The sequence below is a fragment of the Phytophthora infestans genome, genomic scaffold (genome assembly GCF_000142945.1).
Source record: "Phytophthora infestans T30-4 supercont1.9 genomic scaffold, whole genome shotgun sequence".
NCBI lineage: Eukaryota > Oomycota > Peronosporomycetes > Peronosporales > Peronosporaceae > Phytophthora > Phytophthora infestans.
In genome coordinates this window covers 3,861,270-3,883,931 of record NW_003303750.1, presented here as the reverse complement: position 1 = coordinate 3,883,931, position 22,662 = coordinate 3,861,270, and the positions used below count along the sequence as shown (strand labels likewise).

Here is a 22,662-nt window from a genome sequence, read left to right as displayed (position 1 = left end):
TACAGATCATTTCCAAGTGCGTTCATCAACGGGCGGCTTATGACGGAGTGGTTGGAGGAGCCTCGGTGTTGGGGGCCTGGTGGCCCGTTTGCATCGTCCAGAACGCTATGGATGGATAACGCCAGTGGTCATTGCGGAGATGACGTTGAGGACACGGCGCGACGCTTGAGAACGACAGTGAATCTTTTCCCTCCTAACGCTACAGACAAAGTTCAACCAGCAGATTCCTTCCCCATTCAGCGAATTAAGGAGCATTGGCGTCGGCTGTGCGAGCGTCGCAATATGGAGGCAATTCGTAATGGTGATTGGAAGCAAGGTGCTTCCTCGTCCGGAAAACTCGCAAACCCTGGCAAAGCTTTTTGTTTAAGGCTGGCAGCAGAGTGCATCGAACTTGTGAGCTCTGAGAAGGATGCTAACGGCTTCAATTGGGCCAAAAAGTCTATGGTGCAATGCGGTTTAGACGTTCCCGCTGATAGTGTTTGGAAAGTGGACCAGCTTACACGGAAACTGAGAGAAATTGTTGCTGTATTTCTAGAGGATTTTGCTAAAGGATACAATGAGAGCTCTTGCATAGTAAGTCTATAATATAACTTTTTTTGTGTGCTGGGATGATATATTAAAATGGACTTACATGGCGATTCAAATCCCCCATGGGGATTCTCTGTGTCATCACTACGGACTGGGACTCGAACCCGCGATACACCGCGTAGAACGACGCCCGCTAGACCACTCCACCAATGCCATCGTTTGTTTCAATGTCGTAAAAAAAGTGGTGCCAAAAGAAAATCCGAACAATACCATAAACCACTATTAGTCGTACACCTCAATTGGTCGTTCACCACCAATAATCGTTCAGACAAATTGGCGTCTTACTGTTATACCGAAAATAGTCGTTGCACGACTAAATAGAGTGAACGGTGTACAGTGCAAAATTCACATTGCAACCGAGCCTGAGTACAGTACTATGGACACGAATGTACAGTGAACATTGTACACGAGGTGAGACAGTGGTAGTTCGAAAATCTTGTCTTTTCCCTTCCAACGATCTGAGATGAATTCCAACAACTTATTGGCAACGAGTAGTTCTTGGCTCAAGCGGACTCTTTATTACAGACCTAATAGTTCCCTCTAATAGAGGGTTTATCTATTATCAAATAAAAATAGAGAGAGTATTTTGCCAGACTGGGAGCATCCCACTCATAGCAAATCTTGTGTTATCTTCGGATTTGCTAGGATTTGCTGATATCTTCCATATCCGAACTCGGTACAGCGTATACTCTGCGTATACCCCTCCCACACAAAAAATCCTCCCCCTCCAGCAAATTCGTGGCGCCAACGGACCCAAATGCCGCCGCGCCCACGCAGCGCTTCAAAGCGCCCCCTGCTGGCAGACGCCAGCGACGATACCAGTGACGGCGCTGCATCCGGCGGCTCTTTGAGTGAGTGGGAACCGTCACTAAGCCCACATCGTGTGGAAACGACGGGGACGAGCAGCGCTAGCGAGAAAGCCGGACCAGTCTGTGTCATCGCTCCGCCTCCGAGGGAGACGCAGTTCAGGTCGTGGGAAGAATTCGAGGCATACTTCGCGCAGTACCAAGTTCGGTCGTTCCAGGTACAGTTGAGAAGCTTTTTTTTTTTATATTCAGTGTTATCTAAGCTAATTGGTTTGCATGTTATCGGTACAATATTAGATCTGCCGTACCAGAACGAACACCTCAGTTCCAGTACCGGAATGATCGGATAGATGCCCAGGGATCCAAGGCGTGTAAGATTCCCGACGAGTGGGACCAGTACGCAAAAACAAACGTGTGTACGCATTACGGCAAATTCCGATCGCAAGCCACAAGTAAGAGGCCTCGTCAGGAGAGTCGAGCTTCTGGATGCTCTGCCCAGGTATGTTGCTGCTGCAAATTAGAATGTCGGGTGTGCTGTGCAAGATACATGATCAATCAGGCGAAGCCAGATTCAATCGGGCATGGTCTGGTTCATTCGGGCATGGTCTGGTTCAATCTGGCATGGTCTGGTATGATTGGGTACTGACTGGTTTGATCGGACAAATTTGCTAATATCTGTTGGCAATATTTCGTTGTTTTCAGATCAATGTGTGCGTTCAAGAGATCAACAAAGCTACCCATACATTTGCTCTAATGATTACGAAGTGCCACCTTGAGCACAACCACACATTGAACGAGTACGCTTTCAAAAGCCACTCGTCCAACCGTGTGACCCTCGATGAGAGTGCTTTAGAGACAGTGGACGAGCTCCGCAAGGCTGGCGCGAAAAAGACAAGCATTCTCAAGTTTATCAAGGACAATTCCGATAGCAATCCGAAGCCGCAGGATGTTCATAATTTGGTTTGCAAATTGAAGGCTCGCGAGCAAGGATTGACCCCAACCTCTAGTTCAAAGCGGTTAAAGAAGTGGATGTCCGAATTTGGTGATGTTCCTAACAACGTGGGGCGCATCTTCGTGGACGATGTGGGAGAAAAGGTATGATGTACGACGTTTATGTTTCAAATTTAATTTCGTTATTGCCTATCTAGCCGTTTCATTATGTTAGAAATTGGCAACCTGTATTACGCTTCAATCCAAACACATGCGATCGATCTTCTCTCAATTTCCGGAGGTACTTCTAATTGACGCAACGCATTGAACCAATCGATCCAAGTACAAGGTCTTCTCTTTCATGGCACACGACACTTTTGGAAAAGGCCAGTTTGTGCAGCATGCCCTACTCCACAACGAGCAGTGGAGAACATTGCTGACTGCACTGGAAGAATTTAAGACGAATAACCCGGCTTGGACGCGTCTTCAGTGCGTGCTCATCGACAAGGACTTCACGGAGCTTTCTGTTTTGAAGACAGCATTCCCCGGCGTGACTATTCTACTCTGCCAGTTTCACGTATTAAAGTACTTGAGGAAGAAAATTTCATCATCGGATTACGGCTGCAACACGTGGGAGAGGGATCAGCTGCGAGGGCTCATGGACCTCCTGGTATACGCGAAGACGGAGAAGGAATACATGGGGCATTTCCGGTACATGCTGCATGTGTGCGAATTTGGTCGTGCAAGGTCTTCAGATTCAATCGGGCAGGACAGATCGACCCCCACTTCGGTCGGGTGAATCTGGCTCCAGTCGGGCAGAATCTGGCTCCAAACTCCGTTGAACCGGCGGATGTGGCTGCTACGACAAATGAACCCACCACCCACCCGTTTGCTGCCTATTTCATCAAAAACTGGGATAATTGTCGTAAGTTATGGTGTGCACACAAGCGGCAAAACACCGTCACTCTCGGCAATAACACCAATAATAGATTGGAGGCATCCTGGAAGCAGTTGAAAGAGTGGATAAATTCGTTCATGGCTGTGGACGAATGCATTGCGTCTATCATGTACTATCAAACGCTTCAAGAACGACGTTTCATGGATGAAGTCTACAAGAAGGTTAACATTCAGCATGTTGGATACGACCAAGAAATGACTCTCGTGGCTAACCTTTGGCTGAATAACGAGTGCCATAATAATATGAGTTATTGAATGATACCGACCTATGCTCCATGTCGCTGACCCTAATTTGCTCACCGCCAAATTCTGCCTGCCGGTGAGACCTAGCCGACGTAGCAGTCGACTGGCAAATGGACCGACCAACACCGGCCAGACATCCTCATCTCAAACGCTCGCGAATTCGCCAAGGTGAACAAGAGATCCCCAATATATCATCAGGCAGATGATCCGTAGCCGGAACCTTTGACGTATCACCAAAACACACAAAGGCTCTCTCTGGACTCGAATTTCACTAACTGTAATCTCCAGTTTTTTTCGATGGGAAGGCACACGGTCGTCACGTCCTAGGCCAGCTACAAACACATCGTAGCACTAGACACTGTGCATGTAATGTTACCTAAAGCACTGTGACAGCAGTAGCCACGTATCGAAACGGTGATGATGGGGCGTGTGTTCAAAGGCGTCAGCTTCGACTTCGAGCTGGATCACTGAGGACTGACGGATTGGCGGCGTGACCGGCTACGGGCGAGTACATCACTGGGGCTGCTGCGAAGAGAACAGGATGGTGTTCGCGGATTTAGAAAACAACAGCGACGAAGAGCGCCGAAAGCCTTCGTTGACCATTACAGGCAAGCGCAAGCTGATTTGGGAGTATGAGAGCCATGCAATGAACTGAAAGCCTGATGCCTAATTTGTGGTCACGCCTTTTCCCTTGTAGCGATCAGAGACGAATTCGAACGATTCCGTCCATGTTGAAGTGAATTCTTCATTACAGACCTGTGGAACCTGATCCGTAAGTGTAGTGAGACACCGGGCAAGACTGCATCGTCCAACGCCTATTCGGTGCTGCGACGTCCACGTACTATCAAGAAATGATGCGAGGACGTATGTTGTCTTTAACTGACACCGTGAATAGAGACGTTGCTCCAAGTTGAAGTGACAGGAATGAGGCATTCCTATTGGCCAAGAAGTTGCTCATCGAATTTTGCTGTTGTTAAACTGCTTTTTACTTCAAGTAGTTTTTACTCACATTTATAACTGTTCTTACAGCTTTGAAATATGAAGTGCTGTTCGCTCCAAATTTACGACATTGAAGTCGACATTTGTGGTTGCAGACTGCAATACTGTTTGAGAGCCTCGTCTCCGTTTTGTACGTACCCCGTATCTGAGAATATGCCGTTGACGACATGAAAGACGTCCGCAAATTTAGCTTGCAATCAAACCTCCAAATGAGCGACCAAATAGGAAATGAGCCGCCAGCAGTGGGCAGAAGGTCGCACAGAAGTATTTGTATTTAACTAGTACGAAAGTTTGATACCTTACCGCTTACAACCAAAACGGCAATAGAGTGCTGACCCAATCAACACCGACGAAATAGGATCATGTTTGTCCATTTGCATTGCAGTTTTTAACACTTTGTACAGAAATGATTTTGGGTTTCTCACCGATAGATGCTCACGCTTTCTGGACTTCCCACAATCTCCGCAACCTTTAACGTGTCAGTGGCGAATGATCGAAACAGAAAACGCCCGAAGCTAACAGTCGAATAGCAGATCGACCGACCGGCGACAAATATTCACATGACTCAGTCAGTTGTGAATTCGCCAGGCATTCACAATATCTTGCCCGACAACCATGAACACGATCATTTCCGTTGCCGAAATTTTTAGCGTAACACCAGTACGATCTCGACCCGTGCTAGCTCCGCGTGTTCCTGCCGTCACAGCACTCGCCGCAGCGAGAAGAGCTCCCGATCAACGCAAAAAGCTCAAGTGGCGGACGCGAGATTCTCAAGCCTCGCAGCTTTACAATCTGGAGCTAGACGTCATGGATCTTTGACAAGAGATCCAACGACTGACGGAGTACCAGCAAGTGCTGAATGCACGGACTTCCAATCGGCGTGATGCACTGGATGGCTACTACGTCAAGACAGTGCAAGAGTACCACCGCGTGTTTGAGAACGGCTATCACCCGGGCGCCTCGCTGGATCCTAATAAATTCGTTATCCAAGTCATGGATGAGAACCTGCGTATCGGTGGATTCAACGGACGTAGAGTGATGCTGCATCAATGGGAGCAGTACACGAAAGCTCTTTCGGAGCTCGAATTTCACTACTTGCGGTCTCAAGTAGTTTCAGCGGAAGGACGGACGATTGTGACGTCCTACGCGAGTTATAGACACGTCGTAACGCGAGCCACCTTGGAAGTCGTGTTCCCTAACGTACTTTGTCAGTACCCACGCATTGCGACGAAGCTGCTGGGGCGCGTGTGCAATGGTGTTGGGAGGATCGACTTTACCTTCGACACGCAGAGTCACTACGTCGTTTCGTTCGACTTCGAAGTAGACTTTCTCGAAGTGTTTGCACGATTATTTCCGAATCCATGTGAGTTATGTGCCGTATTCGACGGAGCAAGGATTTCCAAGGAGTGTCTGATTGGTGACGTGGCGTGTTACAAAGAAATTATGCCGCTTCAAGATAGCGAAAGAGATGAAGCTGCGACAGCGAATAGTCCTAAGGGGAAGTTGGAGACCCGATTCGATATAGGTTTAGAGGACAAGACGTCGCGGAGCTACGACAACGAAGAGCTCCGACAGCCTTCGTTAACCAGGACTGGCAAGCGCAAGCAAATTTGGGAGTAAGATGACGGAGCATCAACAGTACTACTATATTTGTAAGTAGTAGTGCTATGTTTTTAATAGTAGTTGCATCTTTTCAAAAGTATTCACTTAGTAGTAATGTACTTTAAGTAGCTTGAAGACTGTGTTACGTTCACATCGAAATCTTCTAGTTTGTATCTTGACTTCATTTCTCTTCTGCAGCGGACGCGGTAGGTCAAGGTCGAATTCAGCTGGCAAGACGTGCCAGGGCATCGTTGTGGCTTTTAGGTTAAGTATGTAGACAGCAACGACCTATGTACCAGGGATACATGCCACTGGAAGACATGAAACTTTATCCATCTGTTACGCGTTTAGCTTTATATCTAATCTAAATTGACATGGAGTACAACGTGCGCCAAAAAAACCCTGTGGATAACATGATTCGAGGACGTCATTCCGAGCTTCCTCTTTGCTGAACTTGGAAATGTCGGTCGCAAAATTAGCACGAGGTTGAAATCTAGCTGCTCACCATTTGCTTAGGAACGTCAGGGTTATTACTAATGAGTCCTCTGCGTACAGTACTAGGACGGGCAGTGAGTGCAACATCTTCCGTCGTCTGACACATAGATTAGAGCTGGATTTTATCAGCCTTTTGGTGTAAGTATTAATACACGAATTGCTTTTTGTAATACTATATGAGCCTAGTCAACTATTATAATAAGGTTTGAAAGTTTCAGGTATGACTACTATTATTACTACTTTTCAAAACTCATTCGATTAACTGTCTCAAGACAGTGGTAGACCGGAAATCTTGGGATGTCGTCTTTTCCCTTCCAGCGATCCAAGATGAATTCCAAACAGACCATTTAGGCTCAAACGGATACTTTATTACAGAACTCAAGGGAATTCATACCACAAGCGAGCACGGATAAGACTGCCTCACAACCTCGATTCTTTCATGTAATACCGGTACATGTTCGGTCAGCCTCGCTTGCTGCTTGTGTAGCAGCGTGAATACTCGGCAAATGGTGTATCACCTTGGCATGAATGTACCGCACAACGCAAGATTCGTTATCTAAATAAGTACTTCAGAAGTATCATTTTTTCAGTCACAGCCGTGTTTCACGGAGAAGCTCTGGATTACACTGCTGTGTGTAGGGCGGTTGCTGGTTTTACAGTGTCAGTAAGGAAAAAAGTGCCAGAAAAATGTACTTTTACGAGAATATTAGCTCCCATCTGCTGCACCTGCTCCGCAGCCGCATCATCTGCGACGTCTGCTCGAACAACATTCACGTGGAATAAATTACTTCGGGTAGTCGTAATTTACAGCCCTTGGAAATAGAATCCAGAGAATAATCTTTTTATTTAAAAATATTATTTTGCATGCGAAGCATATACTTAGTAAACTGCCTTGCAAGTTTAGGCTGCCTATTGTATTTTAATAGCAGAGGCGCCTTACCTTTACTCAGAAATTTCTCTACATTTTAAAATTTTGTGCTAAGTTAAGTAAAGACTCCAATGGACGAGTCTCTTGGTTGCAGGCTTGTCGTCCAATATGTGTGGATGACTTTGTACGTGTATCTCCGATGCGCTAGACAAGACTTGTCTTATGCAGCGTTCCCGCATGTAACTCCACATTGCAGCTGAGGGCCATCGGTTACGGCCAATACCGCGGCTGCCTCGAAGGTCTTGCGATCTTCTGTTTTGAGACAATGCTCCCAATTGTAAAACTGCAGCTTAAATCAAGCTTGATCTCCTTGGCTCGACAGGCGGGATTACTCTCTCAGATGTGTTTTGGAAAGTAAACTTACAGGAAGGTTATTGTGCCGGTACAGACAGCGACAACCCGGCTCATCTACCGAGATCACGGAGAGTTTGCGGCACACGACCAGTGTCCGAAAGTGCCAACTTATGCGGAACTAACTCAATCTGTTTCACATGTTTCACCAAAGTGAGCACCTTAATTCATCGAAAATGCAGCCCCCGGTCATTAAACTAAAGTTCTTGTGCTATAAACCAGTAGTCTACATCCTTTTTAGATCTTCAGTGGACATCTAATGACAACATGTTAAGTCGTTGGATGCAGCCGACCGTGTTGACCATAGAATGTTGGACCTTGTAGTGCAACCTTTTCAGGACTGTATCCAGAGAGTATTCCATGTCACTGACCCTAATTGCTCGCCGCAATTTCTGATGCTACCGGTGAGACGTAAGCGATCGAAACAGGAACGTTCGAAGCTAACAGTCGAATTGCAAATCGGCCGACCGACCCCGGGCAGTCATTCTCACTCGTAAATTCACCAGGAGGTCCCCAAGATATCATCAGGCAGCGATGAACCCGTACGATTCCATGGCCGAAACCTTTGATGTAACACCAGTACGATCTCGACCAGTTCTTGCCCCACGGGTGCCAGTTGTCACAGCACTCGCTGCAGCGAGAAGAGCTCCCAATCGACGCAAGAAGCTCAAGTGGCGGACACGCGATTCCCAAGCCTCGCAGCTTTACAACCTGGAGTTAGACGTCATGGATCTTCGACAAGAGATCCAACGACTGACTGAATACCAGCAAGTGCTGAATGCACGGACTTTCAATCGACGTGATGCACTGGATGGCTACTACGTCAAGACAGTGCAAGAGTACCATCGCGTGTTTGAGAACGGTTATCACCCAGGCGCCGTGCTTGACCCTAACCAATTCGTTATCCAAGTCATGGACGAGAACCTGCGTATCGGTGACTTCAACGGACGTGGAGTGATGCTGCATCAATGGGAACAGTACACGAAAGCTCTTTCGGAGCTCGAATTTCACTACTTGCGGTCTCAAGTAGTTTCAGCGGAAGGACGGACGATTGTGACGTCCTACGCCAGTTATAGACACGTGGTAACGCGAGACACTCTGGAGGTCATTTTCCCTAACGTACTGCGTCAATACCCACGCATCGCGGCAAAAATACTTGGGCGGGTGTTCGAAGGTATTGGGAGGTTTGACTTCGTCTTCGATACACAGACACACAGCGTCGTCTCGCTCAACTTCCAGTTAGACTTTCTCGGAGAGTTTGCGCGCTTTCTTCGAGACCCACACGAGCTATGCGCCATTTTTGAAGGAGCAAGGATCACCGACGAGTGTCTGATCGGCGACGTGACTAGCTACGAGGCGCGTCCACCGCAGCAAACCAAGCTAGGGATCAGACCTTTTGCCACTGATCTAGAGGAGAAACCGGAGCCACGATACGACCAAGCTTTCGAGGAAAAGATGCCGAGGGCCTTCCACGACGAAGAGCAGCGACAACCTTCTTTGACCGGGACGCGCAAGATTAAGGAAATATGGGAGTAAGAGAGCGGAATAGGAGACCAGGGGAAGTGGGAAGTTAGAAATCTTGCATTGCACGACCTGTCCTTTCCAGGGATCCGAGACGAATTCCAATGGTTTTTTCGTCCAGGTTGAACGGGGTACTTAGTATTACGGAAGTAGCGACAGCTGTGAGACACGACAAGATTGCCTCGTTTTATCTAATTTGCCTTTTTTACTACAGCTGGAACATAATATAATAGCTCTTTAAACCAACAGCCACTCAAACTACTACTTTAAAGAAGTACTGTAAAGTAAAATAAGTAATATAATTGTAAAACAACCAATACATTTTTGGCCACGGATAGCGAGTTAATTAGTTTTAATTCAAGCATATATAATTCAGCAGCTAGACTCCTCCTCATTCTGACGTTGAAGCTCACGATCGAGCCGCTCTAGATCATCGCGATCCAATTCACCGCTGCCGTCTCGATCCAGTTTGTGAAATTGAGTGATGATACCGCCGATATCGTCCTGATCGACCTTGTTTAGCTTCACGAGCATGTAGCACAAATACTCCAGCTGGGACACCTTGCCGTCACCATCAGTGTCCATATCCAGCAGCTCCTTCATACTGATCTTGGTTTTCATCACCGATCTCGCGCTAAGCTCATTGACGATCGAGCCGATGCCATGCGCTACTGTCACCACAGCCAGAGGCAAGTAAAAAATAGCAAAAATCCGAGCGCTTTCCGATTTCGGCGATAGATCGCCAAAGCCTACAGTCGTGATCGTGATTAACGTATAGTAGAAGCAATCCAGTACCGGCCAGCCTTCAATAGCGCCCACAATGAGCCCCGCCATAATCGAGATAAGAATGGGTACGAAGGCGTGGAAAATGGCCTTGTTACTGTCCGAAAAGATCTTGCGGGCCCACTCCGGTAAGCTCTTCTGGAAGCGTTTCCAGCGAGTTTTTCGGTTGTCCATTTTTCGGATTTTCGCTTCTTTGTCCTGCACGGACCCAGTAGCAGTTGCAGCTGCATTCTCCACGTTCTTTAGTAGCTTCTGTGTTGCCATTTTCGTGACGTGCTTTTGACGCTGAAGAAACCAGGAGGCCAACTGTCCGAGGGCCACAGCGATTGTGCAAATGCCATAGAACGAGAAGAAGATTGTAATCGCCTTACCGGCATTTGTAATGGGTACCACGTCGCCGTAGCCCACTGTAGTTACGATGACCATCGCGTAGTACACGCAGTCCACAACGGACCATTTCTCGGTGTAGTGAAAGACCAAGATGCTCACGACGACGTAGGAAAGCACAAGCGTCAACGCCACCAGATTGGACCGCAGATTCTCGTTACCCCTTCGAGCACTCTCAGCGCCAGCAACGATCGTTTGTTGTGCCACACTCGTGATAGTTCTACTGGATGGCATCGGCATGTCGAATATCGACTTCGAAAAGACATATAAGCATTAAAGTCAACTCGAAAACTTAATCATATTTACCTTATCCATCCGTGGTGCCGAATTTACGACCGGAATTTCGCTCGAGTCATTTGCGGCATTCTCCGGTACGGAATACTGGACAACGTCATAGTACCATCACGTTGATAACCTATTTTCTAATACCAGAGCTTAGAAATGTCTACGAACCAGTCCCGGGACCGATATCACCACGTCGACGCCCAAGACTTCGTCTCTCTTCGTGTTTAGACTCTGCATACGCTGATTGTCAGCATCAATTATGGACCGAGATATGCGCGGTAACTCACCGTCGGCGCTGCGCCGGACTCCATTGTGGAGTCTTCGAGACTGCCTCGTCGGAAACGACCAACAAGCGCTAAATTTAAAGCAAATGTGATGCGTTTTCAAAAATATTTGTCAAATTCAAAATTTGTGGCGTTTCTTCTAAACTTCTACATCTAATGCATCAGCTATGCCACTGCTGATAGAGCTGCTGACCAGGTAGCTCGTCCCTTGACGCTGTAGCGGAATCCGTGGTTTAATTCCCTTCATGTTGTAATATTGCAGTAACTGTGTAGGGATCTCAGCCAGTGTTTCCTAAAAAGAAAAAAAGTTAGTAAAAAAGCTACCTCCAAAAACACGCTTTTGGTCATTTTAAGGACATACCTTTGCTAGTCGCGCCGGATTCCGACGAAACTGGTTGAACGGGACAAATTGCACACTGAAATTCCCCAAAAGCATCCTGAATTAGACAATATCGTCCCAAACAAATAAGTAAATAAAAAACTTACATGTCACGTGCAGCTCTCTGTCGTCTGGAATCAATCAGCACTTTGTCATCCGCATCCAGCGCGTTCATCGCCGTGAAGTCAGCGTTGCCCACGGCCGCAATCACAATCGACAAGGGCAGTGTGGACGCTTGCACCAGTTCGTCAATCGTCTCCTGCATGTCCATAATAGCGCCGTCCGTGATGATCATAAGCACGAAATACTTAAGATTCCCGCCTCCACCTAGCTCTGCTGGCGCTGAGAACGTCTGTGCGATGGCTGCAGCCTGATGCACTAACGGCGCAAACTTAGTAGGTCCATGCAGCTGAACGAACTGGAAGGAATCCGAATACGTCTTCATGATGCCTCCGATCCCCTCCACTTCGGGCTGTGACGGGTCAAATGTCAATGGGAAACAATGATCCACAACACCATTGACCAGGCCACCGAAGCCGTAGACAGGGAAGCGTTTGTCCGAGTCATACGGCTCCAAAATGGCGCCGGTAGCGGCAATCGCAGCTTGGTAATCGTTCATCTGCCCCTGGTAATTCCCACCCATGTAATGCAGACTCGATGGGTCAAATGGACTCCCATTCGACGCTGTATAGTCGATCCCAACGATCAAACTGACCTCGCATCCGCCACGTAGATATTCCGCAAACGTATGTTGCTTGAACATTTCAATCTGCTCGAGTACCAACACACCGGAATTCTTGTATCTTTTGCCTTTTCTGGCTCGTCTCTCCCGGTTAATCAGGTCCAAACTACGCACTTCTCCGGTCACAAACTCGGCGGCTCGGACTGTACAGCTGCCAATGAATTGGTGCTTGCCATTCTTCTCCCAGTCCATACATTCGATCTTTAAGAGTCTGGATAATTCGCCATTGCACAGATTCTGGACACTTATGGTAGCATGACGCCACTTTGGGTCGCAATCATTCATCACAACTTCACTGCGCCACACGAGAATCCACGACGACGCAGCAAGCGGGTCGGATTTTTCGTCTCGAAGTCGGTAGATGTTCAAGAACGGGTCCGAGGCACCGAACCAGCCGTCTTTGTTGTCCAGTTTGGTGGCAGTAAAGCGGACTTTGACCATCTCGGCACATGTAGCCACTTCCTCGGCGTCGATGACCACATGGCCAGAAAGATTATGGACATGTCCCCTGGTTTTGTCATTTTGCAGCAACTTAAGCACCGCCGACTGGCCTTTGGACGACATAAGTTGCCCCATAGTAATCTCCACACAGCCTAAAAAATCGTGGTCAGATAATCTCTCGGACGAGCTATCGCGATCGAAAACTTCGACTCGAAGACGCTGGACTTCTTCAAAGAAAAAGTCCACCTGGAACGACTTGGCAAATGTCGGATCAGGTGTGTTATTGATCGTCTCGGTGCGACCGACTTCTCTCCATTTTTGTTTCTGGGCTTCCTGCATGTAAATGACGAGAAACGGGTCGGATTGGCTCAAAAAATCGGATTTTTTCAGTCCTTTGCAGCGGAATCGAAGCTGCACGACGCTAGATGGTGTCGCTGGCATGCCATTGGGCATTAACGACATCGAACTCGTCGAGGATGAGAAGCTGCCGGGTTGGACGGGGCCGTATCCACCATACAACGTGGGTTCACGCAGAAAAGGAGCTGGTTGTTGCTGTATTGGAGCCGGAGGGGCCCCAAAGTGCTGGCTAGACTGCTGTGGGGGGCCGCTGGGGTTATTCGGTTGCTGGATGAAGGAATCGCGGTCAGGAGCGGTGGGTGCAGTCTGATGCTGACCGATGTCGGGGTACAGAGGCGTCTGAGGTGGAGCGTAGGCCTGGAAGGAGCCGCGACGGTCCGGAGGCGGCGCCTGTGGCTCCACTTGGTAGCTGTATGGGTGGCTATCGACAGGGGGGGCCGACGGAGACGAGAGCGAGCGCTCCCGCCGATAATATGGGGGATGTTGTGCGTACATGGGGTCTAATTGAAGAATGATCTGGTCGGACCGACTTATTGAAAAAGGAACGATTCCTATTGGCTGACGCTTAAAATCAATCACTGAGACAAAATGTCCAACTGAAAAAAGGAATGATTGTAGATGGTTTAAAACTTTTTTTTTTTTTAACCCGAAGAGTACACTTTCACCATGTTCTGACGCATTCTGGAAGTGAATGTGTTGGTGCAAAGTCTCGACAGTAAAAGTGTTGTTGCAGTCACCGCGCAGGAAATTGCAGCACGCTCTGCTTTTAGTACCATTTGTTGGAAAAGATCGAATAAGTTGTTGAGCGCTGAACGAAACCAAGCTGTAGACGAACAGTCAGACGATGCGGTAACTCGGTGATTTTAATCTAAAAAAACTTCAGCTTACGTACCACAGTTTCCATTGAAATTGCAATCGGCGATCTTGCTGGCGCGTATTAAATCAGTCACGAACTCAACAGGAGCCTTTAATTGGAATTCTGCGTTTTCCATTGTCTGAGTTTTAATGATTAAATCATCTGTACAGTACAATTGTAGGTTATTCTGAAACAGAAAAGCAATGATACAATACTCACCCAGTGGCTGGTGGATTTTACTGATATAGCGGGAGATGGTAGCAACGTACACCTCCAGTTTCTGTTTCTGGTTATAAAGTTGCGCAACGAATAGCCACTGCGTTTGAATAATCGTGTTTCGTTCCAGACCTTTGTCACTGATTCCTCGCCAGCTTTTATTAAAAACAGTCTCAATTTCTAATAAATCATTCGGTGTCACGAGTTCACCATCCTTATCAGGATCCATTAGTTTCTGGATCGTGGAGTTAAGGAGATCCTGGTGTTGCGTTTCGTTGTACGGGGTTTCAACTTCCGCGTCGAATAAAGCAAGTTGCTTAAGTTCCTCGTAATGCCTTGATACAAATTTCTCATTCCAAGCAAATAGCTCGATCAAGGCCTCATCTGGTCGAGCTGTGAGGTCCCCCAGTGCAAAGAGTACTGGCATATCATACAGTTCTGTAAAATTAAATCGATCAGGCTCGTCCGTGGCAGATGTGGGGTGTGGTGGTACACGAAGAGTGTCACTAAACGCGAGAGTCCCGGCCATCCCTGTAGTCTCCACAAAGTTTTGATCAAAAAGAAGCCTGTTTACGTCTTCCGCGGACTGAATCGAAGGTAGAAATGCGTACGTATTCTCTTCAAGTCGTCGTAAAACCACAATCCCATCTTGAAGCATAAGACTCATCGTGTAGAGTACTCCGGTAAGAATCAAAGCGAGGAGAAACGCTATCTCAACGCAGAAGCATGTTGCACGACCGACTCTCCGCTTACCCGCAAGAATCCCGTGAGCAAAGGCGCTAGCACCGAGGGGAATGGACAAACCACAGAGGACGCAAAGTGCGTAAAGACCACACAGTGACAAGTGTTGTATCTCATTTGCAATATCATCGTAAGCTGTTGCAAGTCGGTTGCTAACTTCACGAAAGTCACTGCACATTAAGTGCATTCGATCCAGAAAATTTCGAATCGTCGGTGTTAGTGAGCTGCTTGTTACGCTAAAATTCTTGAGGTCATTTTTTGCCAAAAGCATGTCGATCTGCACTTCAAAAATCTGCCTTCTCCATGACGTTTTCGCTTGTGCTATCAGCTCCACGATCGCGAAGCATGTTTTGCACTTGAAACAGCCAGTTTGACCACCGATTGTCATTCGAGAAGTGACACTTGGCTGGGTAATATTCATGTCCTCACAGTCCATTGAATTGTTGTTGACTGTTGGATAAAGTGCAGAATACTTGGCAAGAGGATCAAGTAGATGAAATACTGGTTTGCCTATGATGTCGTCGGCATAGCTTTGGTTATCCAGGAATACGTGAGGCTCTAAATCGATAATAGAATGCTCTTGGATACTCTGTAGGAAAATCGAATCTCCGTTGGGTTCTTTGTACCCATTCGAAAGAAGATCATCCAGTGGCGACAGGAATTTTGCTTCGAATGTTGTAAGGTTGCTCGGAAGTGTTTTATTCAGGACGGTAAACACCGATTCAGCGAGAGGCTTGATGTCGTTAAATACCACGAAAAAAGTCATCAAAGCCGCTGCGTTACTGGCGACGATAACTACCATCATGAAGGTTCCCCACTTAATTTTCTGGCGTTTACTGTAGATCTTGAACTTAGTATACCGATGACAGCTGCACTTCGAGAAACATAGATTCCACATCATGTGAAGGATAAATACAAGTACGAAAAATGAGGATGCAAGCGCGAAAAAAGTCATTGCAGACCAGCCAAATTGGCGATAGGAGCCCGATTCGAGCACGTCGAGGAATCCTGTGGGGGCATTTGATGTAGTTGCCCTTGTTATCGCCACGTCGTAGTCAAATGACAGTAAATAGGAGCGCAAATCAGGCAACAAGTGATGTACAGACGACATATTCGTGCAGTTCGGAAAAACTACGTCGTTGACAACTTTTGCAACGTCGTATACTGTACAATGAGCGTCAGTTCAGTAGAAAATATTGCTATAATCTGCCAGTCTTACCGCTGTTTTGGCAATGACCGCCAGTGTATCCCCACCGTTTTAGACATTGACATTTCCCGGATGCGTCTTCGTTAAGAGCACGGCAAGTCCCGCGTTGTTCACAGCATAGATAGTCGTAGTCATTGTCGATCGGATAGCTGGTGCCTACTCGTCGACCACTTCTTACACGTCGCTCACCAACTTGTTCGTTCAGTGCTGGATCATACGGGAATGTCACCAAACACGCTGGCTGCGGGTCTGTTTTGAGCTTGATATCCCAGATAAACACGAGCGATCCTGTCGCGAATTTCCCATTGTAAGCGTCCTCGCGTTGAGACGAGGAACAGCCTCCGCAACAAGCGAAATTCCAGTCGTAGTGAGCGGGCGCAGCACCTGTAATTGTCATCCTTTCACGCAAATGACACAATTAGGTTATCTGGGTAAATATAAAGATAAATACTATTCGTCGTGCAAAATGACTGAAGTGGAAACGTTGCTTTTGAGAAGAAACGATTCTACTCACGTCGGTCCGATACTGTGAAGGGTATTGCCCTTCAAGGTCACAAGTTCTGGCAAGCTGCTCCACGCAGTCGCATGGCAGCTCGATCGCAATTACTCCAGTAGTTTCGCAACACCTGTAGCTTCATCTCACAGGTTTCATTTCTAGGCACGAGGCAGTAGCATCTCGTGCCTGCTACTCTCACTCTGCCAACTAAAGGCATTCTATTCAATTCAGTCTTTTATTTTCCTGCAACTACGCAAGCCGATCAAGACTCACTCGTCTTCCAGTAAAACCCATAACAATTTCGAAATTATACCTGAGGTTATACTTGAGTCGAATTCAAGTTTCCAGTTCAAGTTTCTAGTCTCCAGTCTGGGCTTTCAACAACTTGTTTTTGAAAGTCTCGACGTACCGTTCTACTTCGTTTAAGTACGACTAGAGATTGTATGAAAACACCCCGTCCCTTTGAAGACGAATCTCCCAATCTGCGCCCCCGTTAGCAAACTCTCCTAGACGACGAGTCTAACATGGCTGAGACGCCCAACGTTAACAATGCTGGGGCCCAGACACAAGAGGCAAACGGTGATGCCGCAGCAGGCCCAGGTCCGTCGTCGGTCCCGCCTACCGCTACCGCCAACAACGCGACTCATGCTGGATCAGCGGCCGCTGGCCCAGATGTGACTGCCCAGCTCATGCAAATGCTCATCGCACAGCAACAGACTATGCAGGCTCAGCAACAGCAGGCTATACAGGGTTAACAACAGCAATTCCATGCTTTCATGCAACAGCAAGCGCTATTCCAGTGCGAAATGTACGAGAGCCAAGCGCGTGCAAACACCCAAAAGCAAAAGGCGGACCCGCCTAAGTTCAGCGGCAAGTCGTCCGAGGACCTGGAGCTTTGGCTCTTTCACATTGAGGAGCATTTCAGCGCGTATGCTGCAGAGCGTGATGCCCCTGATTCTAGGTTCGTCGACATGGTCGTCCCGTTTCTGGGAACTGAAGCCATGTCGTGGTACCGTGAGTTTAAGACGACCCTTTGTGGGTCACCTCGCGTCTGGGCTGTCTTTAAACAGCAAATTCGTTTACGATTTCGCGACAGCGATTTTGACTACAAGCTGTTATCTAAGCTCTACAATCTTCGCGTCTCGGGAACGCAGCAAGATTACACGTCAAAATTTATGCTACTTTTGTCCCAATTGACGATTGACATGCCTGAAATTGTCAAAAGGTGGTTCTATCAGCAAAATCTACGATCCGATACAAGCTGTCACATATCTCAGAGCATCCCTACCACACTACACGATGCCATCATGCACGCACAACGTTTTGAAGACGCCCGTGGTACCCGTCGCGGTGATGTGAAAGATCTGCCTTCAACAAATGACAAGAAACAGGGCAAATCCGGGTCGGAATTTACTCCGCGAGGCGCAACCAGCAATACAAAGGCAAAGGCGCCTATTGTGTGCCATAACTGTCACCAGCCTGGTTACATTGCACCAGCGTGTCCCGAGCGTGGGAACACCGGGGTGCCAAATAATTAGCTAGCTCGGCGGGCTGGCGCCCCGCCGAGCACGACTCCGACAGTGGCAACCATACACTGTTCGTGAGTTCAGCTACACCGTCCTTCAGTCCAACTGTTTGTGTGACGACACCGGCTCTTTATGTTTACAGTCGCGACAATCCCACATACAGTAGACCTAAGCACGGAATTTATGGTTTTCTGGAACAGCCAGCCGTCATTCGGTCCAAGGCTGTTTCTACTTTTATCGACTGTGGTGCTTCATTTAACGCGGTCACGCCTCAGCTCGTCGAGAAACTCGGGCTACGCGTAGCGAACTATCACACCTGTCTCCATCCGCATTGGTGGCGGCAAGAAGTTAATAATCCCGCGAAAGGTGGTCCGTCTCAAGTGCCTAATTCCCGAATTTTCGTCTTACACTACTCGCGCCCTCGTTATGGAGGTGCCCGAGGGTAAGGATGTCCTCTTGGGCATGCCTTGGCTAGTTACAGCTAATCCTGATATTGATTGGTCCACTCGAGTTATCACTCCACGGAACGGCAATAGGGCATTGGCCTTTTGTCAGTGTGTGCCGGCACAAGTCTCTATGCGCGTCGGCGGACGTCGTACTCGCTGTCAGCGCCGTTCAACTCCTGTATCGACAGATATCTTGCACTACTACAGCACCCATAACTATCAGTCTGTGTATGGGGCTACGCGCGTGGTCTCGACAAGACACCTGAAAGCTCTACTTCGCGCCACTGACAACGAGTTCTGCCTTTTTGTCAACGCAAACGAACCTGCATCGAAAGAAGACCTCGCCTGGGAAGTATTGAAGACATCTCCAGCGTACCCTCTGCGTTGCAAGTTATGCTCGCAGTTATTTCGTGAGGAATTGCCATCCGTGCCTCCCGTGCGTGAAGGTCTAATGGAGGCAAGTATTGAGCTGACGGACGACACTTCTGTCCACAGGAAACATTTTCCATTATCTGCAGCCCAGCGAGAAGCAATTCGACTGTGGACGAAGGAAATGCTGGCAGCAAAGTTTATCCGCAAATCAGCTTCGCCCTACTGCGCACCCACATTTTGCGTCCGGAAGAGCTTGGGAGAATGGCGTATTGTCCATGACTTTCGGAAGCTTAATGCAAAAATGCGCGTGCCCACTAACCCCATACCTCGTAATGAGGAAATTTACCGAGCTATGGCTGGAGCTCAGCTCTTCTCGGCTATGGATCTCCTTTGGGGTTTCTATCAAGTTCGACTGCGCGCCGACTTCATTCCGTACACAGCGTTTCCACACCCGATGGCCTCTACCAGTACTTGGTTACACCTATGGGCGTGTCAAGCAGTCCATCGTGCTTCAATAGGCTCGTGCAATCCATTTTTAGCGATCAGCAGGCCTTCTGCTAGACTTACTTTGATGATTTTTTCGTGTTCACTGCTTCCGAGTCCGTGGACGAACATCTAATGGCGTTGGAGAAGGTGTTTCAGCGCTGCGTCAATCAGAATCTGTACATCAAACTTTCTAAATGCACATTTTGTGCTGCAGATATACCTTGTCTCGGTGACTTCATTGGAAAAGATGGCGTTCGAATGGATCCTACAAAGTGCAGCACCATCGCGGACTGGCCGGTGCCTCGTACGAAGCATCAACTTCAGTCATTTTTGGGTACGTGTGTCTACGTGTTGCGATTTTGTCCCGACTTCGCGGCATTAGTGGCTCCCCTTACAGAATTAACCAAGGGCAAAGCCAAGAGCGACAAGGTTGAGTTTACAGAGGTTCACAAGACAGCGTTCGATTCTCTCAAGACACGTTTAACATCACCTCCGATATTGGCACATCCAGATTTTTCGCGCCCATACCATGTTAGTATGGACGCATCGGACTTTGCAGTTGGCGGATATTTGTTTCAGCGTGACGAGAATGGTGCCGAGCAAATTATGGCATACGATGGACGGAAGCTGTCTCGTGCAGAAATAATTTATCCAACACGTGAGAAGGAACTTCTGGCAGCCTTGCACGCGATGCGACTTTGGAAAGTTTATCTGATTGATCGACCTTTTTACATTAACACCGATCATCACACGATTGCCACTATTCTCCAGCAGCAAACGTGTTCTCAGAGATTGGCGCGGTGGCTTAATGAGCTTGCGCTCTTCCAACCAATGTTTAAGTGGATTGAAGGCAGCTCAAATATTGTAGCGGATATGATTTCTAGGAAGCCCGTCTGGAATGATGGGACTGCTCGAGCGATTAGTTTATCAGCACTGTTGGAGTCTTTGACGAAGCCGGAGCTCGCGATTGAGCCCAACTCGCTTTTCGTACTACAACGTGAGGGACAAGTCTGTATCCTCGACGAGTGTCGCCGATTATGTGCTACGGACTCATATATTGGCCCCATTTTGAAGCGGCTATCAACAGACCAGCCTGAGCTTCTCTCCGAATTACGTCATTTTCACGTCGACGCTGGATTAGTTTACTTTCAGCCATTTGTCGGAGCACCTCTTCGGCTGTGCATCCCCGCCTTCGCGTCGCTACGCAATCGACTGCTTTTTGAGGAGCACGATGTTGTGTCCCGAGGTCACCCTGGTTATCAGAAGACTTACATTTACATGGCAGCAAAGTATTACTGGCCCAATATGATAAAAACTGTTCGCAAGTACGTGGCTAGCTGTGAGTCATGTCAGCGCTCAAAGAACCCTCGTGGTAAAGCACATGGGTATTTGCGGCCACTGGATGTACCCTCGTTTCGATGGCAGGACATTAGCATGGATTTCATGGTGAGCCTACCGACGACATCAGCTGGCCACGATGCTATCATGGTGATCGTCGATCGACTAACAAAACGGGCCCATTTTACGCCGACTTCAACTAGAGCCTCCGCTCTTGACACTGCTACACTTTTCTGTTCGTCGTATCAGCGCTTACACGGTCTCCCTGGCTCAATTGTTTCGGATCGAGATGCTAAATTCACATCGAAGTTTTGGACCAGTTTAATGAAGCTCCAAGGGTCTGAACTTCATTTGGGTACTGCGTTTCGACCGTCGACCGATGGGCAATCGGAAGTGACGAACAAGTTTATTATCGAGTATCTCCGACACTTTCTCGATCCTCACCAGACGGATTGGGAAGCCTTTCTTCCTATGGCTGAATTTGCGTACAATTCGCGTATTCATTCCACCACTGGATTGGCACCGTTTGTCGCGGATCTGGGGTATTTGCCGCGTTCGAATGGCGACTTGGTGGTCACTACGGCTGCCGACGTTTTTCCGCCTGCCTCTACCTTCCTTGAAGTACAAAAAGCGACTTTAGTCGAAGCACAGGATTCTATTACGGCAGCTCAGCGTTCTTGGCACCGCAACTACGACCGCAGTCACCCCGCCATTAGTTTCGCTATTGACGATAAAGTTTTACTCGACACCAAAAATCTCGATATTTCACACACTGGATCGGCGGGGAAGCGCAAATTTGCATCCCGATTTATTGGACCATACCGAATTGAGGCGGTTACTGGCCCCGATCGCTATCGGCCAGTACTTCCTGATGGTCTACGTCTCTTTCCCGAATTCCATGTCTCCTTGCTACGTCGCTATTACTCCGACCCCAATCCGAGCCGTCGACAACGAGTTCCAGTGGTCCTCGTCGCTGATGGTTCGACAGGTCACCTCGTACAGGCGGTAACAGGACACCAAAAGCGCAAAGGTATTCAACAGTACAAGATAAAGTGGATTGATAGCTCTCTTTCACCGTCCTGGGAACCTCTGTCCAATCTCGGACAGGTTAAGGAACTTATTCGGGAGTATCTCGATCAGTTGCCCACTACCCGGACTACTGCTCTTCTAAAGAAGGGATTGTGAAGGGTATTGCCCTTCAAGGTCACAAGTTCTGGCAAGCTGCTCCACGCAGTCGCATGGCAGCTCGATCGCAATTACTCCAGTAATTTCGCAACACCTGTAGCTTCATCTCACAGGTTTCATTTCTAGGCACTAGGCAGTAGCATCTCGTGTCTGCTACTCTCACTCTGCCAACTAAAGGCACTCTATTCAATTCAGTCTTTTATTTTCCTGCAGCTACGCAAGCCGATCAAGACTCACTCGTCTTCCGTAAAACCCATAACAGATACACGATCGCTGTGATGAAAGCTTAGCAGGAATCCGGTACGGAAGGGCTTTAATGGCATAGATGCTAGAATCAAGAAAGTTATGGGCCGCTCAGGAAGGACGTTTATGGGCCCTTAGCTTCGCTTACCTTCTGCCATAGCACGGGATTGAGTAAGACTAGCGTCCTACAACACGATCTTACACATGCCGTTCAAGCGCCAGGTCTCGCTAGTAGCACACAGATTTGTCCTTGGCGGCCATTAAATTGCTCAGGAAGAGGTTCTTGCGGTAATGTTGCTGTGTCTGGCGGCTTGTAAATGTGCCTGGCGGTTGACTTGGGCTGATACGTGCGCGAACGCCATACAGAGGCGCCATTCATGTTACAGGAGTGGACCTCCGAATTTGGCATTTTTATTAATGAGAATAAAACTTCGTAATAAATTGTGCACTCACGCTTGGTCATCGGTACGGT

The 22,662-nt window shown here is 48.0% G+C and overlaps 4 protein-coding genes across 4 annotated transcripts; 1 reads left to right on the top strand and 3 right to left on the bottom strand.

Moving 5' to 3' along the window:
* Positions 1-8,811: 8,811 nt before the first annotated feature.
* Positions 8,812-9,232, top strand: PITG_06144 (uncharacterized protein; the record flags this gene model as incomplete). The annotated part of the gene is made up of 2 exons (XM_002998275.1): positions 8,812-9,117; positions 9,176-9,232. 2 exons carry the CDS (start codon positions 8,812-8,814, stop codon positions 9,230-9,232), a joined length of 363 nt encoding a protein of 120 aa, XP_002998321.1.
* Positions 9,233-9,792: 560 nt separating this feature from the next.
* On the bottom strand, positions 9,793-10,830 carry PITG_06143 (Voltage-gated Ion Channel (VIC) Superfamily; the record flags this gene model as incomplete). Its single annotated transcript, XM_002998274.1, has 1 exon — positions 9,793-10,830. One exon carries the CDS (start codon positions 10,828-10,830, stop codon positions 9,793-9,795), a length of 1,038 nt encoding a protein of 345 aa, XP_002998320.1.
* A 468-nt stretch (positions 10,831-11,298) lies between these two features.
* Positions 11,299-13,573, bottom strand: PITG_06142 (copine-like protein; the record flags this gene model as incomplete). The annotated part of the gene is made up of 4 exons (XM_002998273.1): positions 11,299-11,451; positions 11,521-11,575; positions 11,646-13,307; positions 13,410-13,573. The coding sequence occupies 4 exons, from the start codon at positions 13,571-13,573 to the stop codon at positions 11,299-11,301; spliced, it is 2,034 nt and encodes a 677-aa protein (XP_002998319.1).
* A 146-nt stretch (positions 13,574-13,719) lies between these two features.
* Positions 13,720-16,495, bottom strand: PITG_06141 (uncharacterized protein; the record flags this gene model as incomplete). The annotated part of the gene is made up of 4 exons (XM_002998272.1): positions 13,720-13,901; positions 13,971-14,096; positions 14,154-16,055; positions 16,111-16,495. 4 exons carry the CDS (start codon positions 16,493-16,495, stop codon positions 13,720-13,722), a joined length of 2,595 nt encoding a protein of 864 aa, XP_002998318.1.
* Between the last annotated feature and the right edge of the window lie 6,167 nt (positions 16,496-22,662).